General features: G+C 35.1%; 3 protein-coding genes and 1 non-coding gene across 4 annotated transcripts in view; 2 read left to right on the top strand and 2 right to left on the bottom strand.

Annotated features, from left to right (window-relative positions):
- Positions 1–16127, bottom strand: part of LOC120633680 (tRNA (adenine(58)-N(1))-methyltransferase catalytic subunit TRMT61A) — a 107541-nt gene extending 91414 nt beyond the window's left edge. Inside the window, exons 1-4 of the mRNA XM_039903991.1 lie at positions 15870–16127; positions 14760–14916; positions 13400–13542; positions 12755–12884 (exon numbers count right to left, since the gene is read on the bottom strand). Of these exons, the coding sequence (XP_039759925.1) occupies positions 12755–12884; positions 13400–13542; positions 14760–14916; positions 15870–16064 (625 nt within the window). The 5' untranslated portion in view covers positions 16065–16127. The remainder of the gene's footprint in view (positions 1–12754; positions 12885–13399; positions 13543–14759; positions 14917–15869) is intronic.
- Trnae-uuc lies at positions 2244–2315 on the top strand. Its single transcript has one exon. It is a non-coding gene; the product is annotated as a tRNA-Glu (tRNA).
- Positions 16128–17006: 879 nt separating the features above from the next.
- Positions 17007–20124, top strand: LOC120633769 (mediator of RNA polymerase II transcription subunit 24). The gene has a single exon (XM_039904109.1). The coding sequence runs from the start codon at positions 17179–17181 to the stop codon at positions 20104–20106; it is 2928 nt and encodes a 975-aa protein (XP_039760043.1). The 5' UTR covers positions 17007–17178; the 3' UTR covers positions 20107–20124.
- Positions 20125–21575: 1451 nt separating this feature from the next.
- Positions 21576–22237, bottom strand: part of LOC120633930 (neuronal PAS domain-containing protein 4B-like) — a 208435-nt gene continuing 207773 nt past the window's right edge. Inside the window, exon 12 of the mRNA XM_039904340.1 lies at positions 21576–22060. Coding sequence (XP_039760274.1) covers positions 22014–22060 — 47 coding nt within the window. The 3' untranslated portion in view covers positions 21576–22013. The remainder of the gene's footprint in view (positions 22061–22237) is intronic.

The raw sequence follows: 22237 nt of genomic DNA, 5'->3' as shown, positions 1-22237 counted from the left end.
TAGACACATAAGTGAAATGCAACGCATGGAATACTTGCCTCTGTTTCTTTGTACGATCACATCCAAAAGCCTTACTTTTACTTAAACGTATTAAAAGCTGATAGATGGTTTGGCAAAAGCCCATCGTTTATTGAGCACCAACTACTGACTCTCATCAGTTAAAGCCAATGCACATACAGTGTCTTTTCTACGCGTACACAACGCGCAATATCGCCATTTAAATGAAAACGTCATATCCTTACTAATATTATAAATGTGAAATAGTGTTTGTTTGCTTATTTGTCCTTCCCTGATCAAAATCAACCAGTCAACTTGATATTTGATGTTCTTTTCAGTGTTTATGACAGTTTTTCACAAATCCCGTGGAAACCGTTTTTTTCCTGGGGTAAAAAGTAGCCTCTGCGTCCTTTCAACTAACTCTATGCCAAAAATCATTTGATTTGTGCTTTGTGAGGGCGCTAAGCAAGGACAGACAACACTCTTTCTGATTTGTAATATTATTAAGGATTGTGGATCAACCCACGACTAACAACAAAATTACTTTAACTAAATCGGGTCAAACTAAGGATTGTTGTAGGTATGATAACAGGGCACTGCCCATTAAACAAACACCTTTCGATTTGAGGTATAACTCACAGCCCCCTGTGCAGAGCATGCATGGAGACAGATGAAACACCGATACACATAATTCTCCAATGCAATGGAGTAGCAGAACAGATCAAAAGTGCCATCTATGTGCCTATTTGAATAAAGAAATATTTGACATTGAAAAAAAAACAAAAAAAAAGAATAACGCGCAGCACACCTTGGCTCCTCAGCAATATCCCATGAAGCACTCGGCGACCTGGGCGGCCTGCTAAGCTTCTGGAGTGAGCTCGGCCGGCTAGAGTGATCAAGCGGTGGGCGTACAACGGACGGTTCAGGTCAACCAAGTATGGAAACAGGCCCAGGAACAGAAGCAGAAGAAGAAGGATTAAGGATAATCAGTTCGCAGGACCACATCTTTTAATTTTTATATGTATATTATAAGTATTTATGTATGAATAATCATAAAAATATTCATCAGTCATCTAAGTACCTATAAAACAAGCTACGGTCACTTTGGGGCTCGATGGTGATGTGTGAACTGTCGAAGTACATTTATTTATAATTAATTTTTTTATTTGTATTGCTTATATTTACGTTCAGACGTAACGAACTCTTGTCAAAATTGCTCTTTGCTCGCAAAATTTGTTCATGTAAAACCCCTTCCAAGTTCCTAATAAGGACATTGCTTTAAGTTATTAATATCATAATATCCAACTCTACACATTTCAGCTGTGTTATAAATACCCGCTACGAGATCACTACCGATTTCATAAAGAGCTGTATTACAGCTGTTGGGAATGAAACGACACGGCACTCGGCGATAATATTGTCAGTTATCGGCGAGATGTTGACACTTGATCAGTTGGCGGCCGGCCTGGCCGCAGTCACGATGATAGTTAACAACTGATTTATGACTTTCTTGTTTTATTTGAGAACAGTAAGTACCTATAGTTTAATTATTTTTTTTAATTCAGATTATTAAATTCTGCTTTTTGCAGTTTTGTGTGTTTTAATAAGTAATATTTATACCTTATAAATATCTTGCTTTTAGTCATACATCTGCATATCGTCTGCGAAAGGTGCAGAAGTCATTTGTGGGACTGAGTATACGCTTTTATAATATGATTCCTAAGGTAATTTTGGACCTACCATTGCATAAGTTTAAAGAATGTGTTAAAACACATTTATTACAGCGAGGTTATTATACAATTGATGAATTTCTTAATGACAAAGTTGCTTGGAAGCATCCGGCTCCGCTTTCATCTCTCACAAGATAGAAAAATGAATTTTGAAATGTCAAATGTAAATTGTTAATGTTGGAAAAGAGCAACTGCTGAGTTTCCTCCCGGCTTCTTCTCGGTAGAATCTGCCTTCCCAACTGGTGGTAGAGTCACTATACACAGACAGACTTGACGACATCAACAATAAATGAATTTTGAATTTTGAATTTTTTTTGAATTTTGAATTTTGCTTCGACGGTGCAGGAATACTTTGTGAGGGAACCTGCACGCCTGAGAGTTCTCAAAGGCGTGAATGAGCATTTGGCTAGCGTGGTGGACTACGGCTTAAACCCTTATCTTTGTGAGAGAGGTAGGATGGTAATAGGTTAATAATGAGGATGATGATCATGAATATGAAGGTACCTACTCTCAATCTCCCGTATGGTCTAGTGGCTAGGATACCTGGCTTTCACCCAGGAGACTCGGGTTCGATTCCCGGTACGGGAAGGAAGCACTTTTTTGTCTGGGAAGTATACAACGGGTTCCCCGGACGTCCAATAAAGCCAACGAGAGGGACATGCCGTGGTGGTTTTTAGTTCGGGTAAACGAGTCCCACATAACCTCTGTCCTGCCCAAAAGAACAGAGGTAGACATAAAGCTTTTCCACCACGACAAAAAAAAAAGGTACCTACTCTCCAAAAAACGGAGGTCTACAATGCCAATTTCCTAACTCCGTCCTAACTCTTGACAGAAATTTTCAAAGTTGCAATTCATGGTCCAACCCGGAAACCGAACCACATAGTTTAACCTGCTGACAACTGGACCAACGAGGAAGATGTTAGATATTCCCCGTAATTGTTCCAACACTCGAACATTAAATGGACGCTAGAATACTAACAGAATACAAATTGTCATAAATCCATCGTCCCGCCTTTAATGACACGTACTTAAAGAAACAGAATCACAAATTCGTAAACTCTGCAAAGGGCAGTTCGTTCCCGTCTTTTGGAGCACAAAAGGTGCCATTTTTCACCGAACGATAACGTCCTAAGAGCTGTCTAGCTGAGCTAAGGGGCTGTCTTATTAGACTTTCGTTCGTTCTTTGCAGGACCACCATGGGAGAAGGTTCTGTTACATTGATATGTCATGTTGTGAGCACGGACATTTGTAAGTGTACTAAATGCGGCGATTACGGCCGGACATTTAGTAAGTGCTTGTAATAGTGCCGGGGTATCATTAACTGCCCTTTTTGTTGGGAATGCGTACGCCGCTGATTAAAAGCTGCTTTACGTGTTAAGAGTACATACCGTTGATTTTGTTTATTTTGTTACATGTTTACGGACACAAATAACACAAGGACTAAAACAAAATAAGTCTTAATATATTTAGAAACTTACTTAATGCTTACCTTTATAATACTAGCTGTCCAGGCGAACTTCGTACCGCCAAACAATTATTTTTACGAATACTATATTTTATTATTATTATTATTAAAACTCTTTATTTGTATACCACAACATTTAAAATATAACAAAAACAGAAACATCGAAAGAAGTAGTAATACAAAAGGCGGCCTTATCGCTTAATAGCGATCTCTGCCAGGCAACCTTAGAATTAGGAAAAAAAAAAGAAGAGGAGAATAGACTGCTGGTGGTACAAATATTAAAATACATACATGCAAATAACTACATGCCAATACATAAACTAGTGTGCACAAATAGATAAAAAGTAAATAATATAATAAATAAATAAATATAAAAATAAACTAATATATATAATAACAACACTTACATAATTAAATACTTTAACATACAATAAATGAGTAAGTACATATATACATACTATTAAAAGTCGTTAACAATATAATGGGCCTTAACTGCTCTTTTAAATATCGCCAGTGATTTGGATCGTCGTATGCTCAATGGAAGCGCATTCCACAATTCCACAGCTCGTACGCTAAACGAACACTTATAAAATTTTGTCTTATGATAAGGCATACACAGCGTCAGCGCACGGCACGATCTTACACCAGATTGCTCACAAAGAAAAGTGAACTTCTCTTTTAAATACGAGGGAGTATTTAGATGAAATAACACACAGTACAGAAGAGAAAGTACATGCATATCCCGGCGACGACGAATAGGAAGCCACTTGAGTTTTTGTCGAAATACGGAAACATGGTCATATTTGCGAAGGCCAAATATGAACCGAATAGCCAGATTTTGAAGACGCTCAAGTTTATTAAGCTGATCCTCGGTCAGATTAAGAAAGCTTGCATCCGCATAATCGAGAATAGATAGAAAAAGAGAATGTGCTAGCATAACTTTGGTCGGAATTGGAAGAAATGATTGCAGCCTTCGCAACGAGCTCATCGCCACAAACACTTTCTGACTCAGCTCTTTGACATGCACTGTCCATGACAATTCCCGGTCGAGGTATACACCAAGATCTTTCACAGAGTCACAAAAAGGAATAGCGATGCCATTATAAATAACAGAAGGAATGCTCAGCCAATCAACCCTCGCGATCATTCCTGAGCTACCAATAACGATAGCTTTAGATTTTGCAGGATTGACCTTTAGCCCATATTGCCTGCTCCACTCAGAAATTGCAGCCATATCATTATTTATAGCTGCAATAGCAGAACAAAGATTTTGAAGGGTAGATGAGCGATATATTTGGATATCATCTGCATACATGTGATAGAGAGAAGAGATGTTTTGAGTAATAGAGTTAATGAAAATAGAAAAAAGTAAAGGAGATAACACGCCACCCTGAGGTACCCCAGCCGCTACATCACACCAAGACGAAAAGGACTCGTCAATCTGAATGCGCTGTCGACGGCCATTGAGGTAACTCCGAAACCAGTCTATTACTGATGGAGATATGTTAATAGAGCGTAAAAGACTAAGCAAGATGTCAAAGTCAACTGTATTAAAGGCATTGCTAAAGTCAAGCAGAATAAGAATTGTTAGCTGCTTGTTATCCATCGCCCATCGAATATCATCAGTTACTTTAGCAAGAGCAGTAGCCGTACTATGACCAGGACGAAAGCCAGATTGCAAAGAACTGAGAAGGTTATTCTTATTAAGAAAGAGACTAAGTTGTTGAGATACGAGTTTTTCAAGAACTTTTGAGAGAAATGGTAATATAGAAATGGGGCGAAAATCAGAAAACGATGAAGGGTTGTATTTTAATACTTTTTATCCTATTCCGGACTAAGAATAATCCAAAAAATCAAATATCGTAAAAATTTCTTCGTTCTTTAGTTATAAATGGTGTAACTAACACAACTTTCTTGTATATATATGGAGATAACATCTATACTTATTCTTACATATTTTCAAATTAGAGGTCAAAACATATTTATTTCAAGAAGACAAATCTGTCGCTGTCTAGTGACTTTGGTTCAGAAGGAAAACTCTAAAGAAACTTTAGCTTAGCATTTGATATCTTACAACATCATTATTTTTCAATTTACCAATCTGACGGCAATGTTGGTTTGGGTAATTTGGAAAACAACTTGATTTTGGTTTATTATTATATGTATATAAATTTAAAAAAATACCAATAAATTTTTTATACTGTGGAAGATGAGAGCGGAGCAATCTTTTCGTTAAGAAATTCATCAAATGTATAATCTCGAAGATCAAATGTTGAAAATGACGCATTGGTAAAACCAAAATTACTTTCAGAATCATTTTGTAAAAAGTGTATCGCCGACAACACGATGGATAGTTGAATAGTTAACAACGTAAACATAACAAAATATAATAAGTATAAATAAGTATAGTAGTATAATATTATATATTTATATATATATTAGTATGTAGTTATTTGCCTACATTCGCTTTTCCTCATGTTTTCCTAATCCTTACGCAGAGATCGCTACTAAGCGATAAGCCCTTTTTTTCTGTTCTTCTATAAATAAATAGTCCAATATAAATGGTCCAATTAACATACTTATGAATAACAAAATATGAGGTTTAAAATGAGAACAGTGCGCACATTTGTTGACTATTGTTGCACTAACATCTCTAAATGTGCTCCAGTCCGACCATTTATTAATAAGACATATTTGGACAACGGCCGACGGGTGATAAATAAGGCTATAGAATTCATGATTCCGGCCGAAAGTGTTGTTAGATACGGCTGTTGATACAGTTGAGGTATTTAACTGATCCATTGTATCAGATATGTATGGAGTTATGGAGTGAGTGACAGGGCATGGTGTTGTGCAGTAATATTGTTCGAGTTGTCAACAAAAGACTTTGAATTTGAAAGCGGGCAAATTTCAACACACTGTACAGTCTTTGATCTTGTCCAATCGACTTGTAATCGTCTTAAGACTCATAAAAATATTCATCAGTCATCTCAGTAGTAAGCTACACTTATTTGGCGCTAGATGGCGATGTGTGTGTTTATTTATTTATTTCTATTATTAAAATCGAACCGACGCAAACTCGATTTCAATTTCGGGGGGCCGGGTTCTAATCTCAGCACGTAACTTTTATAAGTTATGCGCGTCTTAAATAATTAAAATATCACTTGCTTCAAAGGTGAAGGAAAGCATCATGAGGAAACCTGCATGACTGCGAGTTCGCCATAGTGTTCTAAAGGGTTTGTGGAGTCCACCAATCCGCACTGGGCCAGCATGGTGGACTAAGACCTTAACCCCTTCTCTTAATGGCAGGCGACTCGTGCCATGTAGTAGGCCGGTAATGGGTTGATATGATGATTATTAAAATATCGAAATGATATTTGCTTGAAAATACGGCGCCATATACAATTTAGTTTGGTTCTTGCAAAATTGTGAAAACAATAAATTCATAGATTGAGTAGCTTTGTTTCCGTAAGATTATGTCACTGTGAGAAATATCTACATCATTTTCACCGTGCGTAAGAGTAGGTATGTGCGTTATTAAGATATTACAATGTTGCAAAACATCTCATGGATGTATTATTGTCGTACATCTTACTTCGTCATATTATAATGCAAAGTGTTACGTATGAAGTGTTACATCAATAGTATATTATACCTTCGTGTGCGCACATTATTTTCATATGAAACTGAACGTGGAAGTACATGCCATGTATCTATAAATATAGATATACTACGTGTTGTTCTTATTGGAATAATACATAAGTATTTACAGAGCAGCCTGAAAATTCGAGTAAATGTTTGCGAACAATAGTAAGAATGTTCAGATATATTCAAGCTACGTTATTGATAAGGTCAAATAACCAAATCGTATACGTTGTGTTTTGCTGTGTCGCAATGAAAATGTACACTTCATCCACATAAGTAAGTTGTCAGTACATTTAAACATGCCGCGTCAGTTCCTAATACGTTTATTAATATTATTTTTTCCGACAAATTCGTAACATTAAGATCAAAGATATATGTTACGTACTGGGTGTCTTCTATAATGTTTGTAATCAGTTAGTCGTCACAGATTTTCAAGCATTAACCTTAAAAAGAATTAATTAAGTCTCATATAAAAACCTCGCATAAATTTTTTACTTCTTAAATCGACATAAGCTTAGAAACATTTCAAGATTCTGTATTTTACTATTCTAGCTCAATAATTCGTTCAATTTCTCCGTTGAAATGTACACGTAAAGATTGCCCATACGTTTGAGCCACGTAGGATATTTCCTCCTTTTTTAGGTAGGTATACATTTCCATGTGACAGTTAATATAGTTCACTTCTTCTTTTTTGATACGCACCTTTTCTTTTTGTGAGAGTATAGTTTATTTTGTAAGAACAACGTGAACCTAGGTGACCAAAACACAAAGGTAGAAAATATAGATAAGCATTTTTGTTAATTCCTAGTATATAATAGCAACAGCCTTTACAAAACTCACAAACTCAAAAAAAACCCCTGACGTGGATCGAATAATTTGGGCATTTATAATTTCTCAATTTACTCTGGTCTCGCCTGGTGGGCTTTGGCCGCGGCTAGTTACCACCATACCAATAAAGACGTGCCGCTAAGTGATTTAGCGTTCCAGTACGATGACGCGTAGAAACCAATTCGGGGTTTACGTTTTATATAACTGCTATACCCAAAGCAGGATAGCCCGTTAACATCTAAGACTGCATCATCTCTTACCATCAGGTGAGATCGCAGTCAACGGCTAACTTGTAAAAGAATAAAAAAAATATTAATACAGTCTTTCGTGTGCATTATTTGTGCGCAACCTACCGTAGTAACTTGTGAGCGCGGTGCGTTAGCGCATCCGTAATTGAGTCCATGTATTTCTCTCGATCCCAATACATTGAACTTAGTTTACGCACGCCAACGAATAAACGACAAACACAAACGATTATTTTATTTTAAAACTGAACGATAAACTTGGGTTTGCTCACATAGCTTGAAGACAAATTTGCAAAATAAATATATATGCCCGGTTACAAAATTGTATTCAATTTATGATTTTATGGCTCCTATAGGGCCTTCAAATAAAGTTGACATTCGAAATAGTTACGCAGTGTTGAAGATGCTGTCAGTTTAATGTGAAAACACTGCTATTTTGCATTACTATTCGGTCATTTTGCTACGTTTATTAATAAGTCTTATATTTGTTTATATCAAGAAATGATCTATCCTTTTTAACTTGCGTTTTCATTAGAGAATTTTTCCTTCACTTCCTTTGTTGCTCTTATGTCTCTCAACTTGGATGAATACAGAAGCCCCATAGAAGTAAAACAAATATTATAATCTTATAACTCAAATAAAAGGGTTAATAATCGGAATAGTCTAGTTTTGATTATTATTAGAAGTTGCGCGTGCGCATCTGTTGGTGGCCTTGCGTAAATGCAAACAAATAGAACTCTTACCCATATTGGAAATACCATAATGACGTTGTATGGGCTTTATCCATAAATATATGGTTGTAATGGGAATAAATAGGCCGTTTTAAATTCGAAGTCTATTTCCTTGGATGGTTTTATTGACTAACATGAGTGCCGATTGCGGACGATTGTTTGTTTTAAGAATTTATGCCTATCTATAACTTTTGTACCTATTAAAGAGGAAAGAGATTGGATAACTTTTGTCGAAGTTTCATTCATTTCATGTTTAATTCAATTAAAATAAATTGAAATAGGTTAAAAATCAGTTTTATTGGCATGGAACGTTTAACCGTGGTTACAAAAAACACAATGTTAACATCGAAACAATGATGGAGATTGTATAAGAATTTACAAATTAGGCACCTTGAAACACAGAACACGTGTTGGCACAAACAAAATCGTATTATTTTTCTGCATGTAAAGAAACACCACCATCACAAACACCAGAGGTGTCGTGGTGTCGTGGTGTCGGATAGTTTATAAGTTTATCGTGGTATTTATAATATAATGACCTAACTTATGTCACCTTTTATTGGTTGTAGAAAAATAATAAGTTATCATTTGTCATACTTAATGTATCTGTTTTATTGAAATAAAAGGAAACGTTTACCAAAATGGTAAAAAGACCCCATGGATAAAAAAACAAAGTGAAAGACTGATCTAGATTTTAACAGGACATACCAAGTACCAATAAGGCAGGTGTAGCAAATAAAATCTTAGAATGTTTTAGAGTTTTTTCGCGTGTTGTATTTTGTCGTGGTATTTAAACTGTACATGAACAGTACATAAGTTACCATCTTAGTAACAGAAGACTAACTTACAATGAATTGAAAAACTTTATAAATCTGTTCTACTGCAATAAAAAAGATACTTTAACCACAATGGTATATATTAGATCACTTGTAAAAAGTCGCTGTCAAACGACAATAGGGCAACTAACAGCCTCCATGGATAAATAACAAAATGTGTCATTGGTTAGTGCCCGACGCACGAGATACGTATCGGGATTTTATAAGGATCTACCAATTAGGCACAGTTTTATGTAGGGTTGGCAATCGCAATCGGAAATATTTTTGTTCATATAAGAAAATGGCCTCCTTGGTTGGTTGGATGTTCGCCTACGTATCAAGGAGTTCAATTCTTGGATGCCTTAAAATATTTTGTGCGGAAGACTACACACTTGGCCGGGTAGAATTAAGCAAAAAAAAAAAGATAATAATAAATCATAAAAGATTATACCTTTATTTATATATACCTTTATTTGTGAAATTTATTACACAAAACTTATAATGACGTGATGAGTGTTTTACATGTATTAGTTATGCACTGCAGTGTTACGACGGAAATGGGTACGTCATTCGAAATTATTAGTAAAATTTGAGTGAGGTGAGCAGAAATATTTTTGTAGCTGAATAATATTGACTGGCTGATAATTTATGACAGCCGATCGGCACAGTGGGCAGCGTCCCTGCTTTCTGCATCTAAGGCTGTGGGTTTGTATCCCACAGCTGGAAAAATGTTTCTGTGATGAACATGAATGTTTTTCAGTGTTGTCAGGGTGTTTGTCTGTATATTATAAGTATTTATGTGTATTATATACATAAAATTATCCGTCAGCTATCTTAGTACCTATAGCCGAAGCTACGCTTACTTTGAGGGTAGATGGCGATGAGTGTATTGTCATAGTATATTTATATATTTATATTTATATTGTGCCTGAATTTCGGCTATGCTAAAATAACTATTGTAATAAAAGTTGCCAGCCCTATCGTGACATAGGTTAAACGGCCCGCAACTGGATGAATCGATTTTAAATTCGTTATCTAGTTTGGCACTAGCATGTTTAATGAATAGAATCGAATAACTTACAAGCGGATCGGAATAATCGACACTGGGTAATCAGATTGCAATCGATTTTGTCGATTTATAAGGATCTGTGGTTTCCTGCTGCGATAGTTTATCTTTATCTAGATGGTATGTTTAGTTAGGTTTGCAGAAGCTATTTGTTTCATGTATTATAATATACTGGACTGTTCTCGTATAGCGTTATCGATAGTGCCTGGCCCGACTCACACGGTAGATATCATGAGTTGCATTCTGGCTAAGATATTTCATTAGCAAAAAGCTAAAAGTAGTACTTAGTTCAGCTTTTTGTGTCTGAGCTTGTCAGGAGAAGTACTAACGCCATGTTTGTTTCTGCCACCAAGCTGAATTGCTGTGTTCTGGTGTGACAAGCATGGTTGCTGGTGTTACAGTCACGTGAGGCTTAACACTAACGCCCAAGGTTGACGGAAACAGGGCGGCATTTAGAATAACGTATGCCCTGCGAAGTGTTGCTTTGTTATAGACGATGGTCAGGTGGGCCATCTACTTGGTCAATCAATTAAAGGAAAAAAAACAGTTGCAATTTATTTTGTACATACTATACTCGTAATGTTTCTAGAATTGATGGAATGGCGCATTGTTATACGTCGGAGTATGGTGAACCATTAAAGTTTAATCATCATTCGATAAAGTATTGCCTGAATTAACATATGTTTAGCACGTAGACCTACGTTTTATGAAAATTGTTATAATGCATACTGTTTACATATACAACCAAACGCTTCTCTCAATGAGCACCAAATTCGGTAAATGACGTCATCTGAAAAACTAAAGAAAATTCATTTCTTGTTACTTCTGCAAATAGCTGAAGTCAGAGAACTTGATAATAAATAATATGATTTAAAACTCGGAACCTTTGGAATTTGCTAACGAATTAATAGTTGTTTTTGTTGTGAGAAAATGTACCCATTCCGATAATCGTTTTAATTATGGGTATTAATCGACTAACTATATCGGAGATCTACTTTGTTTTAAACCAATAGAGTCAACTTTTAATAGGATTTGTTTGATTCGATTTGCATTTCAATAAGAAGCGCATAAATCAGCAGGTAAGTAGTTTGACATAATTTATCAGGTTCTTGAGAACTCATTTGATTAATATATTGTTTTATGGTTGTTATGAGAAAATCACAATTCGTATGCGTAAGGCTCCGTTCATACATTATCAGGGTCACAAAACTCTGAGTACCAGAGCAACATAAATCTGTAACCGGTTTTTACAAACGAATCAACTATCTTTGTCTGGAGTTTGAGTTGGGCCAAATAGGATAGCACTTCAGTAGTGCTTTTATTTCATTATAGTAAATGGAATCAACAAATTGCTTACAAGTTTTAAGAGAGTTAATCTTTTATCCATCTTATTGTACAACTTCTCGCCAGTCGTCTTATTTATCAAAAATTTACTTAATGTAAAACGGCCCATAATACGCATGGTAATTCCACATTTATTCTTGTTTTTTTTTTCATTAGGCTTTGATCAATATGTCTTGCGATTTTTCCAGAACTGACGTATTCGGGAAAATATCCAGATATTATATTACTGAAGTTATCGAGACTGAAGTTTTCAAATGGTGATTTAAGCACGTAGCTTTGTATTAAAAATGGTGCGATGGTTGCAAAGTAACATAGTCTGCAAATACCATTTATCTAATCACTATTTGTGATTCTGCTTCACGGGATTCACATGGGTTTGGAAAGTTGGATCTATTGTAGAGTTTTTTTCTTTTCTTTCAGTGGCATATTACTGACTACGGCCTTAACCCCTTCTCATTGTGGAAGGAGACCCGTGCTCTGTAGTCGGCCGGTAATGGGTTGATGTGATGATGATGATGATTTTAAGACTCAAATTAGTTCAAAATAAAACGGCCAGCAATCTTGGCGTAACGTTTGTAACGTTCGAACGTTAAAATGAATGATGCAGAATTTGCAACCCTATAAAGCAATTATTTAGGTCAATTTTACGTTGACGTTACAGTGTTTACTGATATTTGAAAACAACTCTACGTTTGCGTAAGACCAGATATATAGGGCGTACTTTGACTATATCTAGTCAATGTAAGTGTTAATACGATAATGATGTATGTCGGACGCATAAAGTTGTAACTCCTTATTTTTTTTTTAAGCCTGAGGCAAGGGTGAGCAGTTATAAATCTCAGCCTAAGGGACAGTGTAGTAAGTAAATCTGCCTATGAAAAAACTTACCATCATTTTTAATAGCAGCAACTGCATGAGGCACACCTGTCCATGGTTTAGGCAAGTCCAAGAACACTGCATCGGCTTTCTCTTTAAGGTCGTCCCCGAAACCTTCTGCAAGCACATCTCTATGCCGCGCCTATATAGTAGAAAGTAAAATAACCTATATATTAGATTCTTAATTATATACATCTGTCAGGTGGAAGTTGTCCAACCTACAATAAAACAAGAGATTTGCTGTAAGGCTGAAACTTCGAGATTGTATTAATTTAAAACAAAAAAATATATTTAACGAAATCCACTTTATTCTCTTCTAATCTCATCTCAATATTTTAGATTCCCATAACCGATGTCCAACCTTCAATAAAAAAAAGAGATTTGTTGTACCTAATGCTGAAACTTCGAGATTGTGCTAATTTATTGTACAAAAAAATATATTTATTGAAAATGACTTTGTTCTCTTCTAACCTTCACCCTTATCTCTGTGAGTATATGAACAAAATAATATTTTAGATTCCCAAAACAGTTATTATACCCAGACCTATGGTGTTCAACTACAGCTCAAAATTCCTTCCTTCTCTGAGAGAGGTGGCATGGGCCAAACCATGGCATATTAATAGACGAAAGAACTACAAAAATATAACTCATAATTACCGTAACGAAATCTGCGAGTCCATGCTCTTGAAATTCTTCCTGGGCAACTTTAGCTCTGTGATCGTGGAAGTCGAACGTGTAGACATGACCGTGTGGGCGCACGCGGCGGATGAGAGCATGCGTTAACGAACCACTGCCCGTACCTGATGTGAAAAATACAGAAAAATCATAGAAATATAAATTAAATGCTGTTTGTAATAAAGCGTGCCTCTGACACCTTCTGAACCAATTTGCAAATTTTAATATTTTTAATAGTCTATACAACGTGTAACCGAATTATGGAATAATATTGAAGGATGGAAGGAGGAATATTTTATAAGGAATCACCCTATAAAATATTAAATCAAAAGAAGCATTTTTGTTTCTAACTAATTCAGAACATTCTAAGTATTTAATTATGACAACCCTATTGAATTTAAAAGACCGACACGCGCATAGTACCTACTCTACGCCACGCGTACCTAATAAAGTGACAGGAGTCATATGATTTTAATTTTGCATGTTATGTTAGAGCTGTATCTGATTTCACCAGTAGAAAGTATGGCAGTGATTTACTCAAAAACTATTAGGTTTTCGGTTTCAAATGTAAGTCTCATGGACAGTACATAATGTACCTCTAAAGCCTGTGAAATATTATTTTGGTTTTCATTTACACATCATATAAGGTTTTTAGGTCAAGAAAAGGTGTAAATTGGAAAATGGGATATAAACTCATCCCTAAAGTGGTATATATATATATCAACCCCCACAGGACCAGGCAAAGGGTCCAGTTACCAAAATATATTAGATGCAAATATAATAATATGGGGTTCTACAAAAATAAGTTTAGTTTAAGCAAGTTGTGACTAATTTTGACATAGCGGTTAGAAATGTTTACAAATCTTTTTAAGCATGCTTATAATGGTTTTCAAAAACACATTTAAAGTAGATGAATTTGCAAAAATTCGATACTTGGTAAACGGGGGTTTTAACCAGATTAAATGACTGCTCTTACAAGACAAAAATATTTGGGGACCTTTGGTATAAACTATTCAGTCTTTCGGGATTTTCATATGACCTCAAGAATAGCAGAATAGATAATAGATTTTTTTATTTTATATTAATAGCAGGCAAACAAGCAAGTAGGTCACCTGATGTTAAGTGATCACCGCCGCCCATAAACATCGGCAACACCAGAGGAGCCAACATTCGTTGCAGGATTTTAAGGAATTTGTCTATCCGCCCGTTGAATAACCCTTTTTTTTTTTGCTTTATGTTTTTTAGTTAAAATAGCCTTGTCCACTCGTTGCAGACTAAACAAGCATGTAACCATTTCCATTTAATTTATTTCCTTAATAATTTAATGGGAAAATATACTTACCAGCTTCTACAACAACACACCCAGGAACCAAGTCAAGCTGCAGAAGTATCATACTAATGTCTGGCGTATATATTATTTGTGTCCGATGTGGCAAAGTAAGTGACCAGAGCTCTGGTGTTGGCTGCAGTATGTGACCCCAGCCTTTGGATAGCTCAACCTATATTGAATGAATGAATGAATGAATACACTTTTATTGTACACCACATAAACATAACAAATTAAAAGTAAAAATTTAACAAAAGCTATACATTTTGGCGGCCTTATCGCTACATAGCGATCTCTTCCATATTCTCATATATTCTATATTATCATAAAGGCAAATACAAATTTATTACATACACACCAATATAAGATGTGAGGTACACATTTGTTTATATAATTATTATAAATACTTTATGTTACTTTACATATACTACCTATGATAAATAAATAAATAAAAAATAAAAAATTTTTTTTTAAATAGTTACTTATATACTTAATAAATTATCTGCCTCGGTTGCCACAACTTTGCTTAAAGTTATAATCAAAATTTACTTATTAGACCTTTTTTGTACACTTTTGATGTACTATATATACATAATTTATTTTATCAAGGGATTGTAGTAAGATCCTGAAAGAGCATCATTAGTAAATTAAAACTAAACACAGGTAGTACAAGTTTTCTAAATGTGACTTTGTAACATCTGTCTTTAATTCTTTAGCTAAAGCAGTCAGTGCAATAATAATGTAATTGTGGCACAGCTAATTTTTAATGATAATTTTATTATTTGGTCTAGTAGACAACAAGGCCTAAAGATCAAGAAACCCCAGAGAACCTTCTTAAAGGGTTATCCACCTTATATGCTACAGCTAAAGACAGGCGTAACAAGTACATTTAGACATTGTGTTAAATAACGAGGTTACTACACAATTGAGGATTTTTTAATGACTAGTTTGCTCACAAGGATAATGATTGTAAAACTTTAAAATGTTTATATTATGAGAAAGAGCAACTGCTGAGTTGCTTGCCGGCTTTTTCTCAATGGAATTTACCTTTGGAACTGGTGGCAGAGTTAGTTGTTACAAAGTAGGCCTACTTGAAATAAATGAAGGTTGCAATAATGTACTTACTTTACTGCCATAATTAGATCCTATTAAATTCCTAACCTTCAGTGCGCCAAAAGTTGTTTGGTAAACATTTTCAATCAATTCACCTTTCTTATTTTTTATTTCCGGCTTCACTTCTATGGCAAAGAAATTGTTGCATAGGTAAAGAATCACTGTATCACCTTCATCAATCTTCTCTTTATAATTTCTGAAACTCATTTTTAGTTTTTCGAAGAGTAATCTGCGATTTCAAAGCACATTTAAAGTCACAGGTAGGTAAATATTTACGTGTGCTTTTGACGTTGACATTGTGATTTGACATGTTGAAATCGTTTGATAAAGCTGCGTTTTGTTAGCGATGTTAGTAAACTTTTAATTAAAATATATTGCAATCCAATCAAAATATAAGAATATGAAATAATATTTGTTTTAAAAAGATGACCATGAATTTCAAGCTAATTTATTAAAAAATGTTTCATTATGAGTCTGCTGTAGTTACTGTTATTTGCTTTCCACCAAAACTGAAAACTCAAAGAAAAGGGGCGGGAACTTTTGTGGCGGGAGTGCGGGTTTTTTGGATCTCATGAAGTTTTGGTTTTAAATGTCTATTTGGAATAGTTTTATATGTATCATTTCTATTTCATTTCGTTATTAAGGGGAGTCTGAAGGAATGTGGAGGTGAAGAGAATGGAGTACTGGGGTCTATCGAGTCTTCAGATGCCAAGGTTGTCTTCGGTATTCGCAAAGGCGGCGGAGGACGGAGACATCAATAGTGACCACTCCAGGGAAAATCGGGATTTGATGTGTGAAATTGTTGTGTGTGGATGTTTGGAATCGAAGATTTATGGGATTTTTAGTAGGTACGCACCTTTTCGCTTAGGGGAGTCCCGCCTTTTTTCGATTCACTGAAAAATTATTAGAGATTTATAAACCACCAAAGATTATCCCACGCACTATTCAAGGGCTTTAAAGAACAAACCTTACAAAATTATATAAGAATAAATTACATTTGAATTGAAGACATTTGAATTACCCAAAAAAAATACTCTCCTGAAGACATGGCTGTACGGTCATATGCCTTTGCCTTCTCCCTATGGGAAAGAATAAAGAAAAAAAATGAAACTCACAGTCTCAAACCTGTCAGATCACAGATGTCAATTGTAAGTTGTTTGCGTGAAGAATGTTTTTGTATCACAAAAATGTATTTACTGTTACATTAAAATTTATTTATCAATCAAAATAGACTCTAATTTAAGTGTGTTTTGTGCTAGCGTATAGCCTTATTGATGAAACGTTAAACTATTCAGTGAACTTTTATGTAAAATCAAGTGAAATGGATCCCTCAAAAATCACAAGTAAATCTAGCTCTCTGAAGGCTCTAATTTTAAAAGCGTGGCGTGAAAGATGGACCGATATACAATGGGGTATCAACATCAAGACTATTCTACCAAGAGGCGTGAGTGGAGATTTGTATAACCTAGCTGATTGTATACTGCAACAAGCTATGGTGGGGTGCGGAGCCAACCAGCTAGTAATTTCTTATTTAAAACACTCCCTGGCATCGCATTTAGTGTCCTACGCAGCAGTTTTGCAGAGAATAGCGAAATTCGACGCTTTTCACAAACCCCACTGTATACTTAGCCTACTGGAGTTCCTCGAAAGTTTTCTGGACAGCATAACCTGTCGTAGCAAAATGGAAGAAGAAATACTCGCTTTTGCAGTCTCATCAATAATCCTGTGGTTGCTCCAAGTGTATCATTACTCTCTAAGCAAATATCCAGCAACAAATCCAATACAGAGTCAGGAGCTCTTAGAAAAGTCTACTTCTCTTCTTAATTCGATAGTTAGCTCGGATTTCCTATTAGCTATGTTCTATTTAGCTAAACAACATGATCCCGATGAGTATAATGAGGTCACAAAGAAATGTCAGGAGATCACAGCATTTATGATGATGAATACACAGTTTAAAGCACCAGTAACTATACATGATACGTTGCAAAAGATTTGTAGTATGGATATTGATAAAATAGCTCCTTTAAATAATAAGCCAGAAACTGTAACTCATTGCTTACAAGCAATTATAGCTGTGACTGTGTTAGCCAACCCTAGTGCCGATATGCAGCAACTTTCAAGCCAATTGATAATGTTACAGAGGGTTAAAAGTTACCCATTATCTAGACTCTACAGTGAAGTTATCAGAGGTTGTTTTATATGTTTAAATGATGCTAGTAAAGATGCATCCAAACAGGCATTATGGGCTGCATTCACATTTCTTAAGCTACCTCAGCTCATTACCTACATTCACAATATGTGTGGTACGGTTAATAAAGATGGGGAATACTCGGTGGAAGTTGTTGAAGCTTTTGAAAAACTCCTACAGTCAACTCCTTTGCTAGATGTTGTTGATGCAAAAAATTCTTGCAATAGTGTTGTATCTCTTGTAGAACCACTAGTTAAGTTAAATGTTGTGTCCGAAAGTCACTTGTCTTACTTCAAGCAGAAAAGGGAAAGTAAGGATGTTAAATTGCAAAAATTAGAGCCTTCAGGCTTACAAGGCTCTGTTCCGTCATTCATAACCCGTGCAGAACCTACCTTAGCAGGTATTCTCAAGACCATGGGTGGTGACTCTCATAAAACACAGGAATCTTTGTATGCAATGCTTTGTCAAATTGTTGGTGGTACAACATTAGATACCATCTTAGCTGTAGCAACAGTTGAAGGAAAGTTAAAACTTTTTGTATCAAGATTAATAAAGTTCAATGAATTTGCTCTTTTAGCTGCAAGTGAAAAGGGTGCATCTCAGTCAAAAGTGTACATATTTGATATTTCCTTTTTAATACTATGCTCCATTGTACAAGATTATGGTGCTGAAGCTGTTTTAGATGAAAACGGTGATTCCTTTTTTGAACAGTGGGTAAGAGAATGTATGGCCCATAAAGGTGCACACAAATCCCCAGATCAAATATTGCAGAAATGTGATTTGCAACTGGTTGATATCTTTATTCATCACCTTAGTGCACCCGATTTTGATTTTAAGAATACTAATTTGAAACCGCATGACTTGTGTGTGAATGTCAGTGGAGTTGTAAAAGAGATCTTATTTGCATGGGAACAAGGTTCAATTACTGCTGCTGATGTCAAGCGCATGTTGGACTCTCTGAGACAAAAGATGGCTTCATTAGCTGTGTGCGCTTCAGTATGGCTGTGTTCCTACATTAACGTTGTACATCAGGATGCATTTTTAAAACCACTGAATATGGTTCAGCAATTTTTGACACCACCAACTGATGTTGAAATGGCACAAATAGATAATTTTAAAGAGAGAGCTGTTTTAATGTGTCAGATAATACGGAAAATGCAGTTTGATATACAGCCACCGTCAATACCAAAATGTAAAATTATGCCTTTCTCCCATAGTATCATATCCAGGCAACCGATATTAGAACAGTTGCAAACTGTGTGGGAAGACATTAAAACTAGAGGATACTTACACATTGATGCTACAGCTATTGTCGAGAGCCTCCTCAATACTGCAGGTCCAGTTTGGTTTGTGACTAATTTACTAAAAGAAACTCTCAAGTTCCGCTATCAGGATGATTTAGATAGATCTGTCGATATTGTCTTGGCAATGTTCTATTTTGACATAGAAAAGTGCACCGAAGCTTTATTACTACATGTACTCCCACAGTATCTATATAATGCTAAGTTATGCGAGGAGTTAGTGGAACCCCAGTCAGCTGTTTTGGCTAAACTTACAGTATATTCTGTATATGCAGCTCTTGAGAATTGCATATCAAATAGAGTTCATACATCAAGAAAACGTCGGCATGACGATTCTGAAGATATAGAAATGAGTGCTTCCAGTAAATTAAGGAGACTCAATGATAATTCATCGGATTCATCTTTGTATTACGCTCAAGGTCAAAGCTCTAGTATAATTATAAAGGAACCTCTTAATTCAGCTTTGGAGATGCTATACAAATCATTTTCACAGTTAGCAGGAAAAAATGGTGAGGTTACACCACAGACTCAATTTATATTTGAATTCCTTGTGTATGTTGTTCAGTGCGGACAAGAAAGAGGGCAAGTTGTGCTACAGAAAATGCCCAGTGAAATTGTATCCACATTAATTAAAGCACTCCCTGATAATTTTAATATTGGACTTATTTTAAGATTGTACGATTTGTCGTCACCATATGGTAGGAAGGATACAGCTAGAGATCTCTGTTTGTTAAGAAATATGCGCCTTAGGCCTGAATAAATGAATGTAAAATTATAAGTTGGATTTTTATTTTTGATTCTATAGGAAGGTATATAAAAAATAAATATTGGCGAAAAATGAAAAGCAGTTTAAATTATTGTCTTTTTTAATGTTTCTTAATTAAATACTTAGCCGGCAATCTCGTATTAACTAAATTAATTTACAATATTTCCCAACTTTATTAAGATGGGCATAATATATTCAACAAGTTCAATAATCTTACTCGTCTAGGATATAGTCTAATGGTGGACGGATTCAGATAACTGTATATACAGGGTTAAAGAATGTTTACTTGTATATTCATAAAATTTTACAATACCTGTAAAATACCACTTGTACTATTTGCATCTTTAATGACCAGTAACCATTATAATTATACTACATAGTAATCTGTCCTGCAGTAGCGTGCACAGGGTCTTCAGCCAGGGTATGCATAAAGCAGATATATAGCATAAAATAGAAATATTCCTCTCCAATATGAGCTATATAAAATAATTTGGGTAAGCAGTGTTTTTGTGCAAGTATGAAGTGCACGCCACTGCTGTCCTGTATCCTTTAGTATGAAATTTTCATGCCAGCAATCTTAGTCGTTTTCGAGTATTCGATACTCTACACTTTTGTCGAGAGTAAAATGGAACTTAGGGACCTTATTTTAAAGTTAAATTCGTTCACTCGTTTACGCTCAGCGTTATTTAAATATAAGATAAGTAGTATACTTTTTACTCTAAAATTATTCACATTAGGTCCATTTTACTATGACTTTATCGCGAAGATACTAATACTCGTAACTGACTGGTACACATATAATATCTTTTTTTTTTTTTGTGTAATCTTTATAATACAATGGTACAAAACGATTGTTTTTAAATTTTTTTGTTGTAGAAAAACCTTTCTTAATTTATCTACCTAGAGAAACGGGCGCATTTGTCACTAAATGACAACACATGGTGCCAAATTTGAAGGTGTCCTTCAAAAAAGAATGAAAATTTAAAATAAGTAACTACTTATAAAGGTATGTCGCAAAATGTAGTCTATATTAAAAGTTAACTAATAGTTTAATTACTTAAGTAAGTAGTTACGGTACCTACCTAGTAAATTAAAAAAACTTTCTTTAAATTATTTACACAAAATATACATTTTTCTAACTATATATAATAATCACATTTTATGTGATGTTACAATTTGTACAGTATCTGTATATAATTATTTTACAAATTCTTAAAAACACATAGATCACAGGAGAGTTCCAGAACTTTTACCTTAACTATACATACGCACTATGCGCTTATCCATGAAGCGACGAGCAACTGGTTTCTTTCTTCGCGCAACCGCAACATCCCTAGTCAGTAGGGTTATTGAGTATTTCAGTAGACCAATCACTAAGGAGAGTAGAGCACCTGTTATAACTCCGAAAAATACCAATAATAATCGTGTGTACCTTAAGTATGAAGTCTTTACTAACATGGTGACTTACGCTATTGCATCCTTTTTTGAAAATTGTTTTTATAAAACTTCCTAACCTAACCCTTAAAACTCTGCTCAACAATGAAATACACAATTTCGACACAACCCTCTAACCGTTGAAGACAGTTTTTTAGTCTAGAAATGCGGAAACTTTAATAGCGAATGGGCATGCTCCAGCTATAATATGACTATGATATGTATGGAATCGAAAGAGCGTCATATTTTAGCAATACTAGATGGCGCCATATTAATCGTACTTAACTTTCACGCAATCGAATTAGTAATACCTAGTAGGGAGAAAAGCACGGCTGACGGTATTATGAGTAACCGCATTGTGCGCATATACATTTATTGTGGCATTTTTTATTATCTACAAGTATAAGGTAACAACATAACATACTAATATATTAACATTATATTTTATTAAGTTAATTTAACTACAGTTATAACGCTGGCTTTTTAGCACTTGGTGAATCCGGATGAGGGTGATCTGAAAAAGAGAAGTAGTGTCATTAAAAAAAGTGATTTTCTGTAGACCGTTCCTACTGGTATATAGTATTCTGTGTAATATCTAAGTTTAAAGAAAACGTGTGTGTACTTGTGCGCGTGTACATAACACGCGTTAGTAGTTATATTTCTTTGGCGTAACAAGATAAACATCTTTTTA

The sequence above is a fragment of the Pararge aegeria genome, chromosome 22 (genome assembly GCF_905163445.1).
Source record: "Pararge aegeria chromosome 22, ilParAegt1.1, whole genome shotgun sequence".
In the NCBI taxonomy this organism is placed as follows: domain Eukaryota; kingdom Metazoa; phylum Arthropoda; class Insecta; order Lepidoptera; family Nymphalidae; genus Pararge; species Pararge aegeria.
The sequence above is the reverse complement of the archived record's forward strand: the minus strand, read 5'-3'. Positions and strand labels throughout refer to the sequence as shown.